Source organism: Salmo salar, chromosome 12, assembly GCF_965601325.2.
Source record: "Salmo salar chromosome 12, fSalSal1, whole genome shotgun sequence".
NCBI classification, from domain to species: domain Eukaryota; kingdom Metazoa; phylum Chordata; class Actinopteri; order Salmoniformes; family Salmonidae; genus Salmo; species Salmo salar.
Window position 1 is genome coordinate 76,930,414 of NC_138302.1, and position 25,445 is coordinate 76,955,858.

The 25,445-nt window shown below is 41.8% G+C and overlaps 3 protein-coding genes and 1 pseudogene across 5 annotated transcripts; 3 read left to right on the plus strand and 1 right to left on the minus strand.

Annotated features, from left to right (window-relative positions):
- Positions 1–576: 576 nt before the first annotated feature.
- LOC106565884 (SH2 domain-containing protein 5) lies at positions 577–5,248 on the plus strand. 2 transcript variants are annotated; one of them, XM_014133521.3, is made up of 10 exons: positions 577–897; positions 1,430–1,671; positions 1,918–1,998; positions 2,326–2,400; positions 2,502–2,648; positions 2,763–2,963; positions 3,111–3,303; positions 3,730–3,835; positions 4,151–4,310; positions 4,428–5,248. In XM_014133521.3, exons 2-10 carry the CDS (start codon positions 1,510–1,512, stop codon positions 4,617–4,619), a joined length of 1,317 nt encoding a protein of 438 aa, XP_013988996.1. In that variant the 5' UTR covers positions 577–897; positions 1,430–1,509; the 3' UTR covers positions 4,620–5,248. The 2 variants fall into 2 exon arrangements, with proteins under 2 accessions (XP_013988996.1, XP_013988997.1); XM_014133522.3 differs by having other exon boundaries at positions 1,560–1,671.
- Positions 5,249–5,504: 256 nt separating this feature from the next.
- On the plus strand, positions 5,505–11,387 carry LOC106565935 (kinesin-like protein KIF17; annotated as a pseudogene). Its single transcript, XR_014379836.1, has 8 exons — positions 5,505–8,181; positions 8,288–8,363; positions 8,443–8,601; positions 8,982–9,099; positions 9,182–9,408; positions 9,597–9,855; positions 10,030–10,100; positions 10,213–11,387. The product of XR_014379836.1 is annotated as a kinesin-like protein KIF17 (transcript).
- LOC106565883 (kinesin-like protein KIF17) lies at positions 10,218–11,387 on the plus strand. The gene is made up of 2 exons (XM_014133520.3): positions 10,218–10,333; positions 10,816–11,387. The coding sequence occupies exons 1-2, from the start codon at positions 10,237–10,239 to the stop codon at positions 10,971–10,973; spliced, it is 255 nt and encodes an 84-aa protein (XP_013988995.2). The 5' UTR covers positions 10,218–10,236; the 3' UTR covers positions 10,974–11,387.
- Positions 11,388–14,218: 2,831 nt separating this feature from the next.
- Positions 14,219–24,711, minus strand: LOC106565951 (specifically androgen-regulated gene protein). Its single transcript, XM_014133643.3, has 4 exons — positions 24,454–24,711; positions 22,231–22,397; positions 21,840–22,035; positions 14,219–21,761 (listed from the first exon to the last, which is right to left on the minus strand). The coding sequence occupies exons 1-4, from the start codon at positions 24,503–24,505 to the stop codon at positions 20,539–20,541; spliced, it is 1,638 nt and encodes a 545-aa protein (XP_013989118.2). The 5' UTR covers positions 24,506–24,711; the 3' UTR covers positions 14,219–20,538.
- Positions 24,712–25,445: the final 734 nt, after the last annotated feature.

Below are 25,445 nucleotides of genomic sequence, written 5' to 3' on the forward strand. Positions count from 1 at the left end.
CCATCAGCAGACAGAAGGTCTAGCTAGGTTAGCAACAGAAAGTAATGTAGAAATCTGACCTTTCTGCAGCAGGTATCTCTGGCCGGGCAGTTTAATCGTGTAGCAGGTTGAACGACTAACTTACTTCCACTAGCTAGCATGACTACAGCCAGTAACCAGAAAAGCCTAGCTATCCAGCCTGCTAGCTAGTCAGTAGCCAGCTAGTAGTGCAAGCCAACTTTGTTCAGTTGTTGTTGAGTTTGTTCTATTGGAATGTTAAGTTCTGCATGAGTATTTTTCTCTTCCTGTCACACACAGTTTAATCCTTTCTTTGTGATTCCAACCTAGGCTGTAAACACACACACCCTACAGGACATCAATATTCTTTGAGGGGGTATTTTTATTTATTTAACCTTTATTTAACAAGGCAAGTCAGTTAAGAACAAATTCTTATTTACAATGACGGCCTACCCCAGCCAACCCCAAACCCAGACAATTGTGCGCTGCCCTATGGGACTCCCAATCCCCGGTTGTGATACAACCTGGAATCGAACCAGGTCCTGTTGTGACGCCTCTAGCACGGAGATGTAGTGCACCACTTGGGACCCCGAACTTCCGGTATAAACAAAACTAAAAACAAACATTTCATATATTGTGTTATTTGTTTTCCATTATTCCATGTCCAATTTTGACACAATAATTGAGAAAACAATTGAGAAACGGAATCGTTTTGCGTTTTTCCATTCTCCGTTTTTATTCGGAAATCAAAATAACAAAATGTACACGGACCCGTCAGCTTGACAAGGTGAAGCAACCTTGAGTAGGAGGGGAAATCAGAGTTTGGATTTGGAACTGTGGCACAGGATCTGGAGTACGAGTGCGGAGGTGAAAAGAGCGTTGGTTTGAAACTAAATTAAGGTATTTTATTATAATTAATTTGACATGTTTACCAAACTTGCGCCTACAGGTTAGAAATACTTCATCCGTGCGTAAATGTTTGCTCTGGCCGCTCAGACAACAGAATAATGGGTGTCACCCGCGTGCTCTGACTGCTGTAATAATAGTCTGAAGGCTATGGAATTAATTTTGAAATGTGACGAAATCCATACCAGTAGGTCTAAGAGTATGCTACTGAAAATGTTTGGGTAGTAATTCGACGATTCAAACGAAATAGTAGCAACAATCTATTCGATTGCAGGTGCGCTTATAATTTTCAGAATTCACGAGGACAAGGTTTAGATCCAGTGCTTGACTTGGGCAGGAGCTCAGCGGAGCTGATTATCGGCGGCTGAAAAGGTGTACTGTTTGAGCTCCTGTTCCTCTTATAGAATATTCGCTCAAAAGTATTGTGTAGATCTGACAGTTTCATGTTTTTGAAGTTACTGTAGACTTACTATCTATCACAACACATACCTGTGTCTTGCTTAAATTGAACGTTTTGCGTTCACAGCTCTTTTTATCACTACCTCCTGGTTACAAAAGCATTTTTCCCATGGGGAAAATAACACTACCAGACGCAACGTTGTTGACATGTCCAATGTTTATAATGCTGGGTGCTACAATGCCATCTGCTCCTGCAGCACTCAGGATAAGTCCTCCAGAAACAGCAGGACAAAGAAATCTAACTCAGGAGTGATAAGGATGGGTGAGACACCAGTCAGGGATGATGGCACAGTTAAAAGGTCAGCTGAGGTAAGCCATATTTTTCCTCCCCATATGGAAGTACTATTTGTTTGAAATAAAAGTACTTCCCAAGAGGAATAAATCTTACTTGCCTTTACTCTTCCCTTGTATTCTGCACCTGGTTACATTACATGATGTTTATCTAAAACGGAGAAAAAATAAATGAAATGTATGCATTCACTACTGTAAGTTGCTCTGGATAAGAGCGTCTGCTAAATGACTAAAATGTAACATGTAGTCTTTCTTCTTTATTAGTATGTTGGCTCCTTTCCTGTGGATGACTGTTGTTTGGATGATCAGATGCAGCAGTTGCACACACAGCTCAAGTCTCTCAAAGTAGGTGCTGGTAATAAGTTAGAAAGCAGCAGTACTTTAAGGCAAGTCTTGACTGTTCACAAATATTTATGGTGGAGATGGGGTCGTGCACAGACCTTTTCGTGGTCAGGTGCTCAAACCACAAAAAGGGCATGAAAGCAATAGGTGGACATATCTTAATGGCCAATTTAAATGACACATTTAACGTGACTTTAACAACGGCTTGCAGGCAATGGGTTCAGAACAACAATGATAAACTATAATACAAAGAATATATATTGTTTTGGCCCCCAAAACAACTTGAGACTGGAAGGATGTGCCTGCCTGAGGTGTTGAACTTTTTCACAGACATGCAAGAAAAGGAGGTCTGTGTCCCTGAAATTTTCCATCAAAGGTGTGAAGATGTATGATGAAGATGAGACGGTAAGAGTTGACCTTCTCAGAGCAAAGCACATGTATCATTGCTATTAGAGCTGTGTACACTACATCAACATTATTATTTTTTAAACTTTCCTTGTCTGTAGACCATCCTCATGGCCCATGCTCTACGAAGGGTCTCCCTTTCCACCGCCCACCCCTCGGATGCCCAGTTCGCCTTTGTTTCCCACAACCCAGGCAACCCTGATGCCCAACTATACTGCCACCTCTTCAAGGCTAGTCATGCCAGAGCAGTAAGAACCAGCGTTAGATCTTTGTCTCCCAACATGGTTGTCAACGAAATTCCTCTGTGATGGCTTTAAGCTGCAGTTTATTGTATAATTTGTCTCTGGTGTGTTCCCTCCAAGGCCCAGTTCTTGAACCTGTTGCTGTGCCGCTGTTTCCAGCTGTCCTACCTGGAGAAGCACCCAGAGGAGGCTCAAGTTGAGTCTGCAGGCCCACTGCCCAACTGTACCCCCTCCCTCCTCAACCAGGGCTTCCCTCTCAGTGTCAGCGCCCTTGTGTCCTTCAGAAGGGCCCCCACTCAGGGCTTACTCCCAGGGGAAAAGGTCAGTCAAACCTGTTTGTTTTAACTGAATTGTGAAAGCACAGTGAAATAATGCTATTTATTTTATTTTATTTGTGTAGCTGAACCCTGTACATTGTGCTGGCCTAGCTGTTGACCCGTTAACACTTTCTATGGGTCTTTATTGTAGGTCTTCCCATTGAAGAACAACAGCGCAACAACTGAGGAACAACCAAGCATCCAAGAAAACTTCATCACCTCTCCTTCCCTGGTGCGCAAGAAAGCCATCCGCAACAAAGTACTGCGCTCAGGGGCCTATCGCTCCTTCACTTACACCCCTCACAAACAACGCCACCTCCAGGATCGGCTTAACTCTCCACAAGGTGGGCTAAGTGTGCAGAGAGCTCTTTCAAGAGTGAAACAGTTCATTAGGTAATGCAAACCCTTAGTGCTTTGTGATGGGCACTCACTCAACGTCTGTGGTGTAGGCTACATTTTTCATTGTATTGATTTGTCATTACATTGTAGGCACTTTTTTTCACAGGGTTGTGATTACTGTAACGTTAAAGCTTTTTACCACGCATTTTTAAAGTGAACATGTTATGACGTTTTATGAACTCCTTTATCACAGTTTTCCTTGAAACAGTAGTTGTACTCACATCAGTAAGTTTTTCCACAGTGACTCCACTTGAGGTGGAATGGAAATAGATTGGAGGTTATCCAAAGCAAACAACATTTCCCTTGAGGGACATCTTGAAATGTGATCATCCCAAGATGCTAAGGAATCTCTTATCTTGTATGTGAAACAGGAAAGGGGCAGGACAAAATGCCAGTGAGGAGAGCCCGGGCCCCGAGTCTTGCCGAAACAGAAGAAGCTCTGGCTCAAGCGGTGTGGTGTTGGGCCGGCATCACCACGTGAGTCCCCCTCTCTTTTATTATAATAATATATGTTATTTAGCAGACACTTTCATCCAAAGTGGCTTAGTCATGTGTGCATAGATGTTTTTGCATAGGGTTGTCCCAGCGGGAATCGAACCCACAATCCTTGCATTCCTAGCGCCGGGCTCTAAAAACTGAGACACATTTACCCGACTCACACTTATCCCAGACCAGTTCCTTGTGTGCTTTATGGTGTGTTTGCTTGATGAAAGTCATGTGAGTCATCTCGGGGCTACCATTGGTCTTCAACCCCCCCCCCCCCCCCCCCCCCCCCCCCCCCATGTGTTACAGTGACAGCAGCTCTTCCCTGCTTGCAGAGGACGTCCTGGGCTCGTACCTCCTCTGCCCGCATCCTAAGAGACCTGGCTGTGACTCTCTTATCATTCGTTTCTCTTCTGGCCTCATCACCCACCTCATAGACAACACCTATAAAGGGAAATACCAGCTTGAGGTGAACCATCATGCTCAATCATTCCATTTTCATCAACTTTCTTTAACTTCCAATTTAAGCTCTTTGTTAATGTATGTTCAATGTGTAGCTATGAAGTCATTTATGTTTTTCTACTAGAACTGCCAACAAGAATTCTGCACCATTGCTGCTTTGATAGAGCACTACACAAAGTTCAAGGAGGAGCTGGACTTTCCTCTGAGTTGTGCCCGTGTAAATCACTGCTACGAGTGGGAGGAGAATGTTGGCAAGGCACACCAAAGCCTCAAAAGAAAGAATGCAGAATATAACCAGAGGAAGCAATGGGTTTAAAAGTCATTTCTGAACATTGGATTGATTGATGTATCCCATTCTCTAAGAGACACTGACATGTTACACTGACACCTTTAATTTCTTTACACTTTGATTCAATACAATACAATTCATTCACTTCTGTGCTTCATTTAGGTTACTTTTATTGTTTTGAGATTTCTGATAAGTGATGTTTATCACAATTCACCTGCTAAAGGGAAGTTTGATCGCAAGGGTGGAGCAGAGCCATATATTTAGATAAATGTAAGGCTCTGGTGTGGAGTAAGATGTTGGCACTTAGCCTATGATGTAGTTTTTAATTTTTTTTATGTAAGTGTGTTTGAGATGTATATTCTATTTTAGCTGCACCTACTTTTTAAATTGTATACTTTTTTTTAAAAGTAGGAATTTAGTGTGCGTATATATGAATGAGAGGGATTTTCTTTTTTTTGTATGTGTCAAGCTGTATGCCTCGTGTTATGCTGTCTGTTTTTCACGGCATGTTTTAAGAAGTTCTGTGAGAACATGATACATGGTACATGACTCACTTTACACCACAAAGTGTAGGCTATTTTTATATTTTTATTGTTGTGTTATGCATAATGCATTGCTGGATTTTATACATATGCATAAATGCACACATCTATTAACTTGATCTAAGTATGTTATTTAGGGGGAACAAGAAGTGATTTCAATTTATGCTCTTTAGAAAGACAACAGGCAGCAAAAACATTTTCTTGGCAATTTTCACACGACGTGATTTTATCACAAGTGTATGGTTGCCTAGCAACTTGGAACGCAATGGGAAGGGGACAGACAGAGCGAGATGATATTTTTTTGCGTATAATTTTGTTTTTGAGCACGGATTGTATTCATTGGACGAAATGAGCCATCTGCCAATACTACGTTTTTATAGCACGTGGATAATTGATTTGACAAGAAATTATTCCAACCAATTAACAGTCTGACATGTCTTGCAGGTTAGCTAGTACAGGTTGTGAACTTGTTTGCTTTGAGGCTTGGCCAATGTGGCAAGCTAGCTACCGTCCTTAGCTTAGTTAGCTAGCCTGTTAGGGCTAGGGGGCAGTATTGACACGGCTGGATAAAAAACGTACCCGATTTAATCTGGTTACTACTCCTGCCCAGTAACTAGAATATGCATATAATTATTGGCTTTGGATAGAAAACACCCTAAACTTTCTAAAACTGTTTGAATGGTATCTGTGAGTATAACAGAACTCATATGGCAGGCAAAAACCTGAGAAGATTTCATGCAGGAAGTGGCCTGTCTGACAAGGTGTCGTTCTTCTTGTCTCTGTTTATTGAAGAGTGAGGATCTTAGCTGTCCCGTGACACTTCCTACAGCTGCCATAGGGTCTCAGAAGGCGGCAAAATGCTGAATCGTGGCTTTGCAGGCTCTGGCTGAAACAAAGTAGCGCGTTTGGGTAGTGGCTGGTTACAGTACTGTGAGACTCAGGCTCGTGCCTGCGTCGAACGAAAGCTTTGTTTTCTTTCCTCTGTTTAGCTAAATGGACATTCCCGGTCGGAATATTATCGCTTTTTTTACGAGAAAAATGGCATAAAAATGGATTTTAAATAGCGGTTGATATGCTTCGAAGTACGGTAATGGAATATTTAGATTTTTTTGGTCACGAATTGCGCCATGCGCACAACCCTGATTTACCATTTCGGATAGTTTCTGGAACGCACGAACAAAACGCCGCTATTCGGATATAACGATGGATTATTTTGGACCAAACCAACATTTGTTATTGAAGTAGCAGTCCTGGGAGTGCATTCTGACGAAGACAACAAAAGGTAATCAAACTTTTATAATAGTAAATCTGATATTGGTGAGTGCTAAACTTGCCGGGTGTCTAAATAGCTAGCCCGTGATGGCTGGGCTATGTACTTAGAATATTGCAAAATGTGCTTTCACCAAAAAGCTATTTTAAAATCGGACATATCGAGTGCATAGAGGAGTTCTGTATCTATAATTCTTAAAATAATTTATGCTTTTTGTGAACGTTTATCGTGAGTAATTTAGTAAATTGTTAGTGAATTCGCCGGAAGTTTGCGGGGTATGCTAGTTCTGAACGTCACATGCTAATGTAAAAAGCTGGTTTTTGATATAAATATGAACTTGGTTGAACAAAACATGCATGTATTGTATAACATAATGTCCTAGGGTTGTCATCTGATGAAGATCATCAAAGGTTAGTGCTGCATTTAGCTGTCTTCTGGGTTTTTGTGACATATGCTAGCTTGAAAAATGGGTGTCTGATTATTTCTGGCTTGGTACTCTGCTGACATAATCTAATGTTTTGCTTTCGTTGTAACGCCTTTTTGAAATCGGACAGTGTGGTTAGATTAACGAGAGTCTTGTCTTTAAATAGCTGTAAAATAGTCATATGTTTGAGAAATTGAAGTAATAGCATTTCAAAGGTTTTGAAAATCGCGCCACAGGATTCAACTGGCTGTTACGTAGGTTGGACGAATTCGTCCCGCCTGCCCTAGAGAGGCTAGCGTTCTGATTTGCTGTCATGCTTTTATGACCAGATCAACAGGTTAGATTTTTGTTAATCTGATCACTTCAATTGTAGCATGTCAGCTGGAAAGATCTGTCATGGCTGCTAGTTATATTAATTGTTTAGCTTCCAAATAACAGTAGGCTAGCTATTTATTTTTCTAGCTTGCACAATGCTGAATGAAATGCATTCAACAACTGACGATTGACTATAATTTTGATATTGGCGTTGCCTTGCTTGTCACTAGTACGCGTGTCTGATATCAGACACCCCAAGAAGACTGAGGCAAAAATGGCTGCAGAGTCAATGAAGGTAGTGGTCAGTTGTCCGCCGATGAATGATAGGGAGCAAATGTAAGACGTAGTATCCGTAGAGATGAGTAGCTGTCAGTGTTTCATCAAGAAGCCAGGGGCGAAGGAGGAGCCACCAAAATAATTCACCTTTGATGGAAGCCTCTTCATTGACCAAGACACTGAGCAATGTACAACGAGATCATTTACCCTTTGGTTGAGGTAGGCCTACAATAAATCCTACTACATTTTCACAACTTGATTATGGTGAATTACATGCAGCACCAGCTCGTGGGCTATTGGACATCTCCAGTATATATCTGAAACTAAATAACATGCTAGTTAGGAAAACATGTGTGCTGCTGGACTTGGCGGGCAGCGAGCGCCAGTTTAAGACGGATACCACCAGGGAACTGCTCTGTGAGGCCACCAAGATCAACCTGTCCCAGTCGGCTCTAGGCAATGTCATCTCAACACATCCCCTACCGAGACTCCAAACTGACCCGGTTGTTGCAGGACTCCCTGGGAGGGAACACTAGCACCCTGATGGTGGCCTGCCTCTCACCTGCAGACAACAACTATGAGGAGAGCCTGGGCACCCTGCGCTACGCCAACAGGGCCAAGAGCATCCAAAACAGGCCCCGCATCAACGAAGACCCCAAGGATCCCCTGCTCCGAGAGTACCATGAGGAAATCAAGCAGCTATGTGCCTTAATCTCTGGCCAGCTGGGCAATGCCAACCTGTCATGCTTTTCTCCACACTTTGTCTAACCATTGAGATTAAGAGTTTGCACATAGAAGATCAAAGTGCTAGATTAAAATTAGATTATTCTCCATGGTCCTATTTTAATCAGCGTTTCTGGATGGTCAGTTGTCTGCGGGGCCCTCTGCTGGTCCATCGAGGCCTCAGTCCAGCACTACAGAGAAGGAGAAGATTAAAGAGGTGGGTAAACTTCCACAAGAAGTTGAATGAGGCTGCTTAGGTCAGTTGAGCTCCTTCTGCTATTTGTGACCTCCAGGAGTAAGAGGAGAAGCTGGCCAGGCTTCAGGCTGAGTATAATGCAGAGCAGGAGTCCAAGGCCAAGCTTCAGGAGGACATTGCTGTCCTGTGCTCTTCATATGAGACCAAGCTGTCCAATCTGGAGAAGCCCCGGACCAGCAGAGGGCACTCTATTACCACTGCTGGTACCATTACAACATCCCTGTCTACATTCAGAACTCCAACCAATTCAAATTTCACTCAGACGACCATAGCCAAGGATTTTAATAAGACAGATTTTCTGAAGATAAATAACTTTTTAACAATAAGGTGTATAGATAGTGCTCTAGTACATTACAAGATATTAAGCCTTGTTTTCTCATTGCCTAGTGTCAGAGCTCTCCATCCTTATGAAACAAGCTCTTGAGGAGGAATTATGTTGTCACTGCACATGAGCTTAGTGATTTGGAACCAGTCCTGGCCAAGGTACCCATGCATCAAGTTCCCAGTACTTGTGGGTAACCGGTTATGCATGCATTTTGTAGTAGTACACATCACTTTAATGATGTAACTTCTCTTCTTGTAGGTGAGCCAGGCACAGGCATCTTGCCAGGTGTCCAGACAGGGTCTGAGGGGGAGGAGAATACTGACTCTCCTCCAATCGGTACCCCAGGCCTTCTGGACCAGAAGCATGTCCTCAAGAGGTGAGTTACCACACTCACACACATTCCCTTTTATATAACATAATGTCCAGTGGTGTGGCTTGGTGCCCTGTCCTGTCTCCAGGCTACAGCAGTTAGAGCAGTAGGTGGTGGGAGGGGAGCAGGCTCAGAAAAAGGAGCTGCAGCAGACACCGACAGAGGAATACTCTGGCAGATCAGAGAAAGAAGCAGCTGATTGAGGCCCTAGCAGAGAATGGCGAGGAGAGTGACAATGTGATGCTCAATGTCTACGACTCCATCCAGGAGGAAGTCCATGCTAAGAGTCGACTCCTAGAGAACACCCAGGGCAAGGTGGGACACATCTTCATGGAAAAGAAATGCCAGATTAATGATTTATCTACTAACATGCTTGTTCCTGTACCACATTTCTGTCACACATTTGCATTGTGTTTGCCTATTCTGTTAATACATTATGTACTGTGACAGACTTAAGTCTGTATGGTCATTATAAGTGGTGTTCTTCTGATGTGATGTCACAGCTGAAGGTGGCCAAGCTGGGGATCCAGGACCTGCAGGTGGAGTTTGAGCTAGAGAGGAATGACTACCTGGCAGCAATCCGCAGACTGGAGGGGGAGGGCCAGCTGCTACAGAGCCAGCTAGAGCGCATGGCCCCTCTGGTCCGCCGTGACTGCAACTACAGCAACTTGGCTCGCCTGCAGAAGGAGGCCACTTGGGATGACGACAGCGTCACCTGGAGGCTGCGTGACATGTTGGTGCAGAAAACAGCCCTGCCGTCAGGTGAGCGGAGGACCGGGGAAGAAATTATGTTGTGAAGATGTCTTTGAATTTAGAACGAATGTTAATCTTTCAGTGAATGGACTATTTTTATTTCGATTTTCAATGTTGTGACTACATGGATGGTTGGTCCTGTTTAGGTTTCTCATCCTCTGTTGTGTCCCTTCTCTCTTTCAGCAGTAGCTCCTTCAGCTCAGAGGCTCTCTGTATGCATGAGCTCAGCAGCTGACACAGGAGAATCCTTTCAAGTTTTATTTTTCTGTATTATTAAACTCATTTCTATTTTTTACCTCCCCTATGGGATATGAGGAACGAAACAAAATGTTTATGATCCTTCATCGTTGCCTATGTTTTGTGCAGGACGATGAGGACTGATATAAAGAGATGATGAACCGCAGTGACAGCGAGAACTTCGCCAGCAACTACTTCAAACCTAAGAGAGTCAACCAGTTGCTGGGCATTGAGCCCCTTAAGGGACTGGGTAAGACCAGGAGATGCAGGCCCTTCCCCTGAACCAATAGCCCAATGCCTTTTCACTGCTCTCATTATTATATAGGGGTAGGGCTTGTTTCTTTCTGGAAACATCAGAGCGCACTCTTCTCACCTGAATTCAACTGTGACTGGAGTCACATCTGTGACTAAGGTGCAGTTAATGTTAACATAAAAACAGTCAAACTATTCATTGGTATTTAATGAAGTGTGCAGACCAAAGGGAAAGTGCCTGAATAGACAATAAAATAACACAATTGAGATACTTTTGGAATCAACATTCAAATACAATGTGACAATTATAACACCACATCATACCAATGTACTGCTTGCTAATACAAAATAGCTTTAGAAGGGTCGGACTCGGTTACTGGAAACATTCAAAAGATCTAGCCTGCTATCCACTTAACTTCAACAGATAATTTGCCCTACATGTGTGGTTATTCCACTGATGACCTCTTCCCATGCACTCAGCACCCCAGGGGAATGGTACGCCTCACCCGATCTCCAGCGGCTCTAATATCGGCCCCTCACTCAGCCCTGAATCTCTCCTCCCTTGCCCCTTCCGCCTCGAGTCACTGGGGATCACCCCAGCCAATGGCAAGGTGAAGAGGAAGAAAAGCAAAACATAGAGAGCTGGGCTACAGAGGCACTCTACTGTCACCACCTCCCCCAGTCTATCCACCATTTCTACCTGCCACCCTTTTTGACCACTAGAAACCTCACAATTCGTTGGCTTGTTTAGGTAGAGTATTTAATTCATCCACTGTGATTGACCCTAGGTTGTTAGTAGTTCACTATTGAACTTTCAGTAACCAGCAATATAATGGCACTTTTACATGGACACTTGGTCTGGCAATGTGATGCTTCGGGTGTTTATTATTTTTTTGCAACTTTTAAATGTTAGCGAAGATAATGCCACACCATAGTGCTTGCAGTGACTCTTAATTCTGTGACACAATGGTGAACCTTGAATATACTGTTTATCACTGTTGTGGATTTTGCTGCTCATATACTGTAATTGTTAATACAATATGTTTTCTGTAGCTTTCTGTGTATCTTGTTCATTTCATGTCTTGTACTACTTCACTTCCCAGAATTCATGTCTGGTTGTGCAAAATATTTGTCTTTGAGCATCACTAAACAGGAAGGTCATCTTCAGTCTTTCAGCATCAGGGCTAAGAAATAAGATCTGAGAGCCAAACATGTCAGACCAGTTTCAGTGTCACACAATCTGGATGACTCTACAAATGCACTGGGGCCAGGGTGGTGTTGTCATAGCAGCAGAGTGTTAACAGGCCATGTATGACGGTGGAGGGTAGCCTCCGGTTTCCTGTCCTCTAAAAAGTCGTGTCAATGACGTGTTGTCTGGAAACAAGACGAGTGTGGAGCAACCTTGTGACCTCCAGGGAGCTGAGTGACACAGACGACCTGAATTGATTGTTCCCTGGTTGTAATAATCTGAGCCAGGCTTATTTGGCAGCAAAATGTAATTTACCTTTCCTGAAAATGACAAATTTCAATAGCATTGGCAATTTAAGTTGAAAGGGTTGGTTAGCCCCAAATTACATTGTTTTCCTTACCCTGTAAGCAGTCTATGGACAAGGTATGACATCGAACCATACTTTGGTTGTTTAAATTTTCCACTGTTTCAAATGTTAACTTTTGAGCATTTATGGTGCAAATCCAATGTGAGTCAATAGCACCCACAGTGCCTTCGGAAGTATTCATACTCCTTGACTTATTCCACGTTTTGTTAGAGTGGCTGCAAAATGTATTAAATATTCATTTTTCTCTTACCCATCTACCCACAATACACTATAATGACAGTGAAAACATGTTTTTAGACATTTTTGCTAATTTATTGAAAATAAATACAGAAATATCTAATTTACATAAGTATTCACACCTCTGAGTATGAATGTTAGAATCACCTTTGGCAACAATTTACAGCTGTGAGTCTTTCTGGGTAATTCTCTAAGCACTTTGTACACCTGGATTGTACAATATTTGCACATTATTCTTAAATTCTTCAAGCTCTGTCAAGTTGGTTGTTGATCACTGCTAGACATCCATTTTCAAGTCTTGTCATAGATTTTCAAGCCGATTTACACTACCGTTCAGAAGTTTGGGGTCGCTTTGAAATGTCCTTGTTTTTAAAGAAAATCACTTTTTTATCCATTAAAATAACATCAAATTGATCAGAACTACAGTGTAGACGTTAATGTTGTAAATTACTATTGTAGCTGGAAACAGTTGATTTTTTTTTAATGGAATATCTACATAGGCGTACAGAGGCCCATTATCAGCAACCATCACTCCTGTGTTCCAATGGCACGTTGTGTTAGCTAATCCAAGTTCATCATTTTAAAAGGCTAATTGATCATTAGAAAACACGTTTGCAATTATGTTAGCACAGCTGAAAATGGTTGTACTGATAAAAGAAGCAATAAAACTGGCCTTCTTTAGACAAGTTGAGTATCTGGAGCATCGGCATTTGTGGGTTCGATTACAGGCTCAAAATGTCCAGAAACAAGGAACTTTCTTCTGAAACTCGTCAGACTATTCTTGTTCTGAGAGATGAAGGTAAACCCTGCGAGAAATTGCCAAGAAACTGAAGATCTCGTACAATGCTGTGTACTACTCCCTTCACAGAACAGCACAAACTGGCTTAACCAGAATAGAAAGAGTGGGAGGCCCCGGTGCACAACTGAGCAAGAGGACAAGTACATTAGAGTGTCTAGTTTGAGAAACAGACGCCTCAAGTCCTCAACTGGCAGCTTCATTAAATAGTACCCGCAAAACACCAGTCTCAATGTCAACAGTGAAGAGGCGACTCCAGGATGCTGGCCTTCTAGGCAGAGTTGGAAAGGAAAAAAAAACATTTCTCAGACTGGCCAATAAAAATAAAAGATTAAGATGGGCAAAAGAACAGACACTGGACAGAGGAACTCTTCCTAGAAGGCCAGCATCCCAGAGTCGGATCTTCACTGTTGACGTTGAGACATTTTTGCAGTTTTACTTTAGTGCCTTATTGCAAACAGGATGCATGTTCTGGAATATTTGTATTCTGTACAGGCTTCATCTTTTCACTCTGTCATTTAGGTTAGTATTGTGGAGTAAGTACAATGTTGTTGATCCATCCTCTGTTTTCTCCTATCACAGCCATTAAACTCTGTAACTGTTTTAAAGTCCCTGCTGCTCCTGAGTTGCGCAGCAGTCTAAGGCACTGCATCTCAGCGTTAGAGGCATCACTGCAGACCCTGGTTCGATTCCAGGCTCTATCACAACCGGCCGTGATTGGGAGTCCCATAGGGCGGCCCATTGTTGTCCGGGTTTGGCCGGGGTAGGCCATCATTGTAAATATGAATTTCTTCTTGACTGACTTGCCTAGTTAAATAAAGGTTAATAAAATTCTGGCCTCATCGTTAAGTCCCTGACCGGTTTCTTTCTTCTCGGGCAACTGAGTTAGGCAGGACACCTTTGTAGTGACTGGGTATATTGATACTCCACCTTAAGTGTAATTAATAACTTCACCATGCCCAAAGGGATATTCAATGTCTGCCTTTAAAAAAAAAATAATGTTTTTACCCATCTACAAATATTTGCTAGGCATTGGAAAACCTCCCTGGTCTTTGTGGTTGAAATTCACTGATCGTGTATACGTGGGGTACAGAGATGAGGTAGTCATTCAAAAATCATGTTAAACACTATTATTGCACAGAGTGAGTCCATGCAACTTATGTGACTTGTTAAGCAAATGTTTACTCCTGAACTTATTTATGCTTGCCATAACAAAGGGGAGGAATACATATGGAAAACATTTCAGCTTTTCCTTTTTTATAAATTTGTAAAAATATCTAAAAACAATTCCACTTAAAAAAATTATGGGGTATTGTATAAAGGCCAGAGACCCAAAATCAACATTGTATCATTATAAATTCAGGCTGTAGCACAACAATATGTGGAAAGTCAAGGGGTGCGAGTACTTTCTGAAGGCACTGTACATTAGCCTTTCCACGCTTCATGTCGACATCTTTAACTAACTTAATTGAGTTACACAATACATTTGTAGATACTTTAAGATGATTTGGATATGAAACATGAAAATACTAATATAGGTACCTTTGACTTGCATTGGATTTGTGCCATAAATGCAAAAAAGTTAGCATTTGAAACCAGGTAAACACAACCAAAGCATGGATTCCTGTCATACCTTGTTCATAGACTGTTTACAGAGTTTTGTAATTTGGGTGAACTATCTCTTTAATATCCCTAACCACATACTGTAAATTGCCATCACAATGGAACATCACTTGGGGGGTGTCCATTTAGTCTGAAGATGGATTAATCAAATCATACATTTTTTCTTTCTCTGTATTGTGTTTCGGATCGATTTTTCCATCCATTGTTCAGTATGACTTGACCGATGGCAGGCGTTTCAGTTGAGAGAGGTGACACCATCATATGCAAAGTACTCCACTCAGACATGGATACGGCTCCACTACAATAATACCTCACTGAGAGATAACACTGAAGTGGAACCAATGCAACAGTGATGTTGTGACCACATTTCCAGGTACAGGGAATATAAGATACTGACCTCTCGCTGAAACTGTTTAATGAAATGAAAGAGCTGTTTGGACATTAGGAATGAGCACCACAGAAAAGAAAGCACTGGTCTGTTCAGTAGGAAAGGATCACATAGAGATGCAGTCCAAGATAATCCGATAACACACAGACAGCTGAGTAGGCTTTCTCATTGCGAAAGTGGCATGTGTAAAATGAGTAGTATGACTAGTCTGTAAGAGGAGAGGAGGGTGCACTGAGGCAAAGAAAGGTAAAGCTGGTGGAAAGTACCTGTATAAATAATTGTCTTTTGTACAAAACCTATTCTTTGATTGGGTCGTGAGGGTTGGAGGAAAAACAAATGGCTGTAATTTAACAATGGGAAGCTCAATCAGGAAAAAAATTGAAAGGAAATGGTCATCTGACACAAAATAGTCCAACATGTTTAAGTGTATGATCAAATACGTTCACATCTCAACCACGAATGCAGTCTGTTACACAGCAATTATGACACACATATGATACGCCTGTTAAAGTGCCTATCATACATATTCCCCCCTTGGATTTCCTCACATTTTATTGTGTTACAAAGTGGGATTACAATGTATTTAATTGTAATTTTATTCTTCAACGATTTACACAAAATAATGTCAAAGTTAAATAAAAATTCCATTTACCTTTTTTTATTATTAATTAAAATAAAAAACAAATATATCTTCATTAAATAAGTATTCACCCCCCCCCCCCGAGACAATACATCCCACTGGGCACAGACGTCAGTTTTGATTTACATTTGGTTGAGTTGTCAACTTCGTGAATTCCAAATATATATATATATATATCACCACGTCATTGGATTTATGTTAAAAGTTGGGTGAAAGAATTCAAAATGTCCTTGTGTTGATTACTTTTAGCAAATCCAATTAGTTTTCCACGTTGATTTAATGTTATCACATAGATTTTTTGGGGGTTCAAACTGTTTTTCCCAGTGGGATGTTAGAAAGACCTTTGGAAGTGATTACTGCTGTGAGTCTTCTTTATAGAACACCGTTTGGGTATACTTCTTCTGTAAGTCTCATAGGGGCCGATTCAGACTTAGGAATTTGACGTTCCCACGGACGCCTTTCCTATTCACTTCTCAGTATTTGGTGTTCAGACTTACGTTATTCAGTTGCTTAATGCGCTCTGCAGGTATGGCTGCCTTGTGCGCTCTGAATAAATTTCATTCAACCCCTGAAAATTCTCCCACTTGCTGTCCAACAGATTTTCTCGTGGAGTTTTCATTCAATAGGGTTTTCAGTACATTTATCTTAAGCCATCCCTTTAAAGACGGTGTACCTTTTAGTTAGAATTTTGTTGACAGACTCACTAGAATATATCGAGAGAACGGCTTCAGAATATTAGGTATCAATGAAAGAAAGCCATCTAAATATATGCATATTCTTATCTGTTTCAGCACCAATTGGTAGATTAAAAAAATACTCTGACCTTGTAGATTATTTAGGTTTAGGAAAATACTTTAGAATCATAAAAAAAACAGGTTTGGAGAGGCTTTACGCACAAAAGAAAGAAAATGGTGCTTTGCTTCATTCTGAAAATTGTCACATTCAGTTCCTCAATCCATGGTAATGTTGAACGATTACTGTATATACAGTAGAATTATAATAGGGAGAATAGTGTACAATAGTAGGCTATACCCTCGTCTATTGCCTGCACAAACCATGGAACTGTGTGACGACAAGGCCAAGTATTGCGCCATGTGTCAGGTTCAAACTGTTACGGCTTGGTCTGTGCGCTGCTCCATAATGATTTAATTAGTTTACATTTCTTTTTATATATCATCAATTGCCACTAATGATCTTCAGCAACAACCACACGGTCATGACGGCATTTACAGAGGAAGCAAATTAATGTAAATGAAACAATGTAATTAAATGGAATGATAACGTAGGTTTACCATCTGAAGGGAACTAACAGGAAATTGACAGTTGAATATGTGTGGTTATTAGGCCTACTGACAATCGATACTGATAGTGGCTATTAAAATGCTAGAAATAGGAAACAGAGAAAGTCTGGGTAGCCTATAATTAAGACATTCGAGAGTGCCCATCTCTGCAAGTTAAAAGCCCTTACAATTTACATTTTGCATAATGGCACAACAATTCATAAACTTTACCGTGGGTATGTTGATATGCTCCTGTTTGCTGCCATATGACTGGTTTCACATTTGTCTCCAGCGATTATAAGGTAAAATACATCTAAAACAAGTGTGATTTATATTTACAATTCCCTTAGCCAAACAGATTACTCATTTACCTAGATCTTATCAATAGCTCTTAACAAGTTGTAAATTACATTGCATGGAAAATAGTATTATTTCTATCGGAAAGAATTAAGTAGATGCTTTTTCCACATGGAATTGATGGGTTCGCTAGACCTTATTTATGGCTTCCTCGTGTGTAAGGTGGTGGAATTATTAGGGAATTAAGTCAAGATAAGAATACGCCATATCTGTAGACACACCTCCGCCACACCTTCATTTATTAGATCTCCACCCCAAATGAATAGCGGGTTCCATTTACGCGCGCTTAATTTGGGTCCGAATCGGCCCCTTAGTGCTGTGCACACTTGGATTATGCCATATTATGCCATTATTCTTTTCAAAATTCTTCAAGCTCTGTCAAGTTTGTTGTTGATCATTGCTAGACAGCCATTTTCAAGTCTTGCCATAGATTTTCAAGACGATTTAAGTCAAAACTGTACTCAGGAACATTCAATGTGGTCTTGGTAAGCAACTCCAGTGTATATTTGGCCTTGTGTTTTAGGTTATTGTCCTGCTGAAAGGGGAAATTGTCTCCCAGTGTTTGGTGGAAAGGAGACTAAACCAGGTTTTCCTTTAGGATTTTACCAGTGCTTAGCTCCACTCCGTTTCTTTTTATCCTGAAAAACTCCCATCCCTGCCAATTACGAGCATACGCATATAATGATGCAGCCACCACCATGTTTGAAAATATGGAGAGTGGCACTCAGAGATGTGTTGGATTTGCCCCACACATAGCGGTTTATATTCAGAACAAAAAGTTAATTCCTTTGACACATTTTTCTGTACAGGCTTTCTTCTTTTCACTCTGTCATTTAGGTTAGTATTGTGGAGTAACTACAATAATGTTAATCCATCCTCAGTTTTCTCCTATCACAGCCATTATCCTCTGTAACTGTTGGCATGGTGATATCCCTGAGCAGTTTCCTTCCTCTCTGGCAACTCAGTTAGGAAGGCGCCTGTATCTTTGTAGTGACTTAGTGTATTGATACACCATCCAAAGCCTAATTAATAACTTCACCATGCTTAAAGGGATATTCAGTGTCTGTTCTTCAAAGTAAATAAGGCATACTTAGATCAAATATTTTTAGGTAGATATAACTCGTGAAGCAACTACAGTGAGGGAAAAAAGTATTTGATCCCCTGCTGATTTTGTACATTTGCCCACTGACAAAGAAATCAGTCTATGATTTTAATGGAAGGTTTATTTGAACAGTGAGAGACAGAATACAACAAAAACATCCTGAAAAACGCATGTCAAAAATGTTATAAATTGATTAGCATTTTAATGAGGGAAATAAGTATTTGACCCCCTCTCAATCAGAAAGATTTCTGGCTCCCAGGTGTCTTTTATACAGGTAACGAGCTGAGATTAGGAGCACACTCTTAACGGGAGTGCTCCTAATCTCAGCTTGTTACCTGTATAAAAGATACCTGTCCACAGAAGCAATCAATCAATCAGATTCCAAACTCCCCACCATGGCCAAGACCAAAGAGCCCTCCAATGATTTCAGGGACAAGATTGTAGACCTACACAAGGCTGGAATGGGCTACAAGACCATCGCCAAGCAGCTTGGTGAGAAGGTGACAACAGTTGGTGCGATTATTCGCAAATGGAAGAAACACAAAAGAACTGTCAATCTCCCTCGGCCTGGGGCTCCATGCAAGATCTCACCTCGTGGAGTTGCAATGATCATGAGAACGGTGAGGAATCAGCCCAGATCTACACGGGAGGATCTTGTCAATGATTTCAAGGCAGCTGGGACCATAGTCACCAAGAAAACAATTGGTAACACACTACGTCGTGAAGGACTGAAATCCTGCAGCGCCCGCAAGGTCCCCCTGTTCAAGAAAGCACATATAATGCCCGTCTGAAGTTTGCCAAGGACCATCTGAATGATTCAGAGGACAACTGGGTGAAAGTGTTGTGGTCAGATGAGACCAAAATGGAGCTCTTTGGCATCAACTCAACTCGCTGTGTTTGGAGGAGGAGGAATGCTGCTTATGACCCCAAGAACACCATCCCCACCGTCAAACATGTAGGTGGAAACATTATGCTTTGGGGGTGTTTTTCTGTTAAGGGGACAGGACAACTTCACCGCATCAAAGGGACGATGGACGGGGCCATGTACCGTCAAATCTTGGGTGAGAACCTCCTTCCCTCAGCCAGGGCATTGAAAATGGGTCGTGGATGGGTATTCCAGCATGACAATGACCCAAAACACACGGCCAAGGCAACAAAGGAGTGGCTCAAGAAGATGCACATTAAGGTCCTGGAGTGGCCTAGCCAGTCTCCAGACCTTAATCCCACAGAAAATCTGTGGAGGGAGCTGAAGGTTCTAATTGCTAAACGTCAGCCTTGAAACCTTAATGACTTGGAGAAGATCTGCAAAGAGGAGTTGGACAAAATCCCTCCTGAGATGTCTGCAAAGCTGGTGACCAACTACAAGAAACGTCTGACCTCTGTGATTGTCAACAAGGGTTTTGCCACCAAGTACTAAGTCATGTTTTGCAGAGGGGTCAAATACTTATTTCCCTCATTAAAATGCAAATCAATTTATAACATTTTTGACATGTGTTTTTCTGGATTTTTTGTTGTTGTTATTCTGTCTCTCACTGTTCAAATAAACCTACCATTAAAATTATAGACTGATCATTTCTTTGTCAGTGGGCAAATGTACAAAATCAGCAGGGGATCAAATACTTTTTTCCCTCACTGTACTCTCTATCCCTTCTGATCGAGCATTCTTCTGTCTCTTCTCTTGCCCTCTGTGTCTGCCACACACTATTGCAACGTAGCAGGCGTAAAAGAAACACACAGACGGACAAGTAGGCGCAATGGATTATCATCATTGTAGTTAATTACCATGTTTTCTGCACTTAACTATGTAGAATATTGGCCTGTTGGAAACTACAACTCCCTACACAGTTCAGTTCAGGCTTCACACAGTTCAGGCTTGATCTGCTTTACCGCTAGAGAAACTGTGCAATGTTAAAATTTAGCTTACAGAAGAGAAAAAAACCAGAACAAAATGGAATTCAAATAACTGAAACGAAATGACAATTAATTGCCCAGCACTACTGTATAAATTAAACTGCAGTACTCTCTTAAAGAGAGAAACGGAAGAAAGAGGCCAGTCTTTCCTGAAAAGCCAGCATGTTCAATGCTCAAAATATTTACAGAAATTGATTCAATCCCCACTTTTTTCTGCTTCCCTCCCTAAGGTGGTGGAAGTCTGTTTCATTTGATACCCTCTGTGTATCTGTTTATTCTCTGGGCAGATATTTTGGCTGCCTTCTCTCCGGGCCTAGTCTTTCAGCAGCCCCAGCTTCCTAAGTGCCTCTCGTCTGTCTTCTCCCATGCTGGGCATCATCACCACACTGAAGCCTGGGCAGTGCAGGGTCTTGTGGGGGGATACTGGCTGAGCAGCGGGGGTTGTTTTCACCTGTTCTGAGGCTTTGTTGGGAGCAGATGGGGTGCAACGTCCACCCTCCCTCTGGCTGCCCAGGGTGGTGGAGCGGGGATCGGGATGTATCCCATGGTCGGCCATGTAGCTCCCAAGCCCCACCCCTGAGCGCTCCAGCGTGGCAGCTTTGACCCCACTGGGTTTGGACGGGTGTGAGAGGGGGGCGGTGGGCTGCTCCTCACTAGAGCGATGGAGGAAGCTGCTGCTGCTTTTTACTGGCCTGCTGTTAGATTCTCTGGGTCCCTGGGAGGTAGTTGAGGGCTGGCTTCTTGTTGGGTTACCATGAGGTGGAGCTTTGACTCCCACACGGGCTGAAGTTAGTCCCAAGGAGGAGTGAGATTTGGAGGTGCACAGTGGCGTAACAGGCTCAGGTTGGGACTCATTATTGTCTCTCAGGAGCCCCAGCTTTTGTAAGGCATCCTTTCTCACCTTCTGTGGGTCCGACAAACGCCTGTCCCTGGGCAATGAGCCCAAGGAAGGGGCACTGGAGTCTGTAGTGAGGTTAGCAGAATCCCTTTGGGTATTCACAGCAATGTGGGAAGGGATTTTGGGGGGTTTTGGGAACACGACTGGAGGACTGGCTTTGTGCTTGCTGGGCTCCCGGGGAAGTATCCCCTGGGCTGGGGTGACTGAGCGTCCTCTGGGTGTGCTTCCATGATGCGGGTGAATGGGTATGTCTGATGCAGAGGGCTGCCTGTTCCAGTCTCTGGTCTCAGCTGTGGGACTTTGAGGGGTTCTCTTCATGGACGCACTCTTCCTCAGCTGCACTAGGGCTTCATAGGACAGAGGGCCTCTGGGTGAAGGGGGTGGTCTCTGACCAGGGTAGTCTTTGGGCTTTGACGGAGGGGGAATCACAACAACATTGACCTCAGGGGGTAAACAAGGGTGGTTGCCCTGACATGGCATGTTGTCCAAGGCAGTAACCTGGGGCTTTGAGAGAGAGTTCTCCTTAACTTGGGGTATGCCTGGCCTAGCATTTGGCAGGATGCAGGAGGTGCTGTTGGCCAGGATGACCGGAGTAGGAACCATGTAACCGTTCTGCTCTCTGGGATATTTTGATACATCTGAAAGAGAAACAAAATTCTCATTAGATACTTTCGATATTCAAGAGGATCTAATTCCCTCCGGGGCAGGTCACTCACTGTTGAGTTTGTTTTGGCCCATGGAGGCAGAGAGGTGGGCCATCTTGGTGGCCACATTGCCAGGGGTGGGCAGGCGGTCAGGCTCATCATTGGATAGTCCACTGTCCTCCTCAGTCTCTAGGGACTCTATGGTCTCTTCCAAAAACATGAGACATGCCCTCTCCTCAGCAGACAGGTGCTCAAAGCTATCGTCACTCTGCAAGACACACAAGACCAATTTAAAAACACTTAAAACCTGACAGCACGCTTAAGGTATTGTCAATTCAGTTCATTCTGAGCTGTTTAGTTCTATGTGAGACGCAGTCATTTGTCATAAAATGTATTTAGCAAAACTTATTTTGCGGGTTCATGAATACAACTTGAGAAATGTGAGGATAACAAATGTACTTACAAATCCCGAGTTCATGCTGACAACACTGTCACAGCTGCCTGCACTGTCCATGCCAGTCATTGTCTCTATGGCGACACCACCCGGCCATGTGTCACTTTTTGGCATTGTAATGATGAAGGAGTCCAAGGTAGTAATAGAAGTTGGTAGTAGAAAACCGTTCTCTCTCTCTGTTAAAAATAAATACAAAACAACTTCATTAATTACACTTGGGTACTTTGATAATTCCACACATTCCTAATTCACATGTTCTTATCTAATTATCCACAAATAAAACTTAGCTAATCAATTATTATAATCCGTTTCACATAATCTATTGTCTCCCTATCAAACTCTCTCTCACACACACACCTTTCTAAACCTTTTTATATCCCAGTCAGATCTCCTTACATAACCATGTGAGTGATTCACACAGGACTGATGAACAGGTAGCAGAGCTAGTGGAGAATAACAGGGTATCCTGGCTAAGTCTATTTCTGTGAGATATCTTAGCTAACTACTCTCCTGGTCACATGTGACTCAGATTACAGCACACACTACTCTAATCTCCTTCAGAAGGATCAATTTCAGCAAGAATGAAAGGCAATACAAATGATATCTCTCCTTAACTCTACATCCTACTTAACCATATATAGATAAAGTAGCCTTGCTTGTTTGTTAAATTATGCCTTTGAAAATGTAGAATGATGTAGGTAATTGTTGAACAATGTCTTTCACACCATTTTCCATATTATGTGTGAATGCACAACAAACAAACAGATGTGAGATAGGAACCTCTGATTAAATAGTCTGAGAGTCTGATATCATAATAAAGTACTCCCTGATTGAGGGGAGTTTTAGAAGAAATGCCGCTGGAGTGGTTTCAACACCTGAGTGGGGCGCCTAAGTAGGTCAGTAGAGAGACAATAGCAGTTCTGTTCTGTTCACTGCTCAGGATTTGTCATGTTACTCCATACCAGGCAATTTCCCTGTGGAAGTTAAGTCCTCTATCCACAGGCATTTATGTAAAATCTCTATCCAAATCTCTATCTGCTCTTGAAATGTGATTTTGAATGTAACAATGTTCGTGATAATGTTTATTGTCTTTTAACCTGTGCCAATCGGGACTGATCTAATGCAAATAGCAGGGCAGTGGCACCTCAAGCAGACAATGTAGAGCACACAGACTCATCTATTCTGATTCACAACAAAAGAGTGTGACAAAAGTGAATAATACAGTCGATACTTGATAGAAAAGTAATAAAATGTCTTATCCGTCGTTATCAATCTCCTACTGTATAACACATTCCAATGTTCCCTATAGATGTTTCACTAGATATGAGATATGCAAAAGATATGAAATGAATAACCTCCATTGTGTTTTGTGTTATATATTTCAGAGGTTTAACCAAGACACACAAAAGACTTTAACCCTCATGCCCCTATCATGCCAATGTGTATGATCAGCCTGCCCTATGGGTGAAAGAAGGGAAAATAGATGCAGGTTATCACCACACAGTACTTTCAGTTGTTGTACAGTATTTACAGAGATTATCTATATCACGCAGGTGCTGTGACAACATGCCAATTTCCTCAGAATGACAGACCTCAGATCATCTAGTTAATCATTACTTCAACTCACCACTTCTGACATAGAAGTACATATACTTATTAGTGAGAACAACGTTCCGGTCAACTGCTCAAAGGGCTTACTCATGTTTTGGCTCATATTGAATACAACCCATATGTGTCTGATGGTGAGTCACCTGACACACAATGGAAAAACAAATGTGTCATTCTCCATCAATTCAGGACAAACTATATTGTAAACATTGTTGCATGATTTGCTCAAACATACACATGCACTGGGGGCAATAACATAATAAACACTTTGTTGTCATAAGGCAGGTTAAAATTTGCGAGCAGATATTCAACACCAGGGTCAATGTCTTTTTCTGATCTTGACACTCCCATTGGACTCAGTATGTTTGTACAGAGGCAGTTTTATAACTAGTGAGTGAATGCATGCCGTGCTGGTCTTGTGTCTTATTCAAGAAGGTCAATTGATCTGTATTATCAATAGTTGCCATACAATTTAGGCAATATACAGTAGCCATGCAGATAGTTTACAGCTAAATCTATGTAGGCTATACATTTGTTTTAATTTCAAGAATCATTCAGAATCATTATTTTATGATATAAAAATATACAAGTAGCTATTCTCTATTGTATTATAATTAAGCTTACCTGAAATTTGTTGCAATTTTACAGGCTTTGTGCTAATAACCCTACATTCCATCAATTGCGCAGGGCTTGTCCGTCCACCTGTTGACTGCCTGTACCGTCTGCGCTTCTGTTCAGCACCTTGCTACTACAGGTGATAATAAACCATGTGCTACACATTCTTAACCAATCATAGCACAGTACACCTAAGATGTTGAGGCTTCATTCAAGCTACACATCTATGTAGTAGTAGGTTAACTACATGTTTTAGTGGTGTTAACCTTGATCCTTGAAGCAGTAAGCAATTTTGTTATAGTATCTACAAAAAATGCCCACCACTAGTGTTTGATATTCTCAGCATACCTGTGTGGGAATGGCCCTGAATATAGCGGTGTGTCACTGTTGTCATGCACAGGTTTCCAATCCTATTGTTGGAGATTGAAGGTTCCTTAAAATAACATGTATAATCCAGTTGGCAATGATTAAATTGATTTAATCATGTTTGTAGGATTGGGATTCATTATAACTGCCTTTGGTCAGTGAATAATTATGGACTGTTTAGGCTATACAGCAAACTATCAGCCAAGATAAAATATTACCCATGACAAATTATTAAAGTGAATTTACAAAGTAAGTTGTGCAAGATAAAAACATATATACAGTATATAGATATACTGCAATAGCATTGCCTTGTCATAGCCTTTTTGCTGACATCCTAAAATACTTCCAATTAAATATTCACTGGCTCACCAACGTGAGTTTGAAATCAATCCCATCTGCATTGTACAAGGTTTATCATAAGGAAAACAAATCTAAGCAGCATTACTGTATTCAGTTAGGGGGGAATTTCGTCCTGAGTTAAGTGTGCGTAAATGGAACATAATTCCCTTTTTTCCACTTGTGTCTCTTTGCATATTCTGACCTTGAACTTAAGCATGAAAAAAGCATGCTATTTACCCGCTATTAGTTTGGGGCGGAAATCGAATAAATGAAGCTGTGGCGGAGGTTTGTCTACA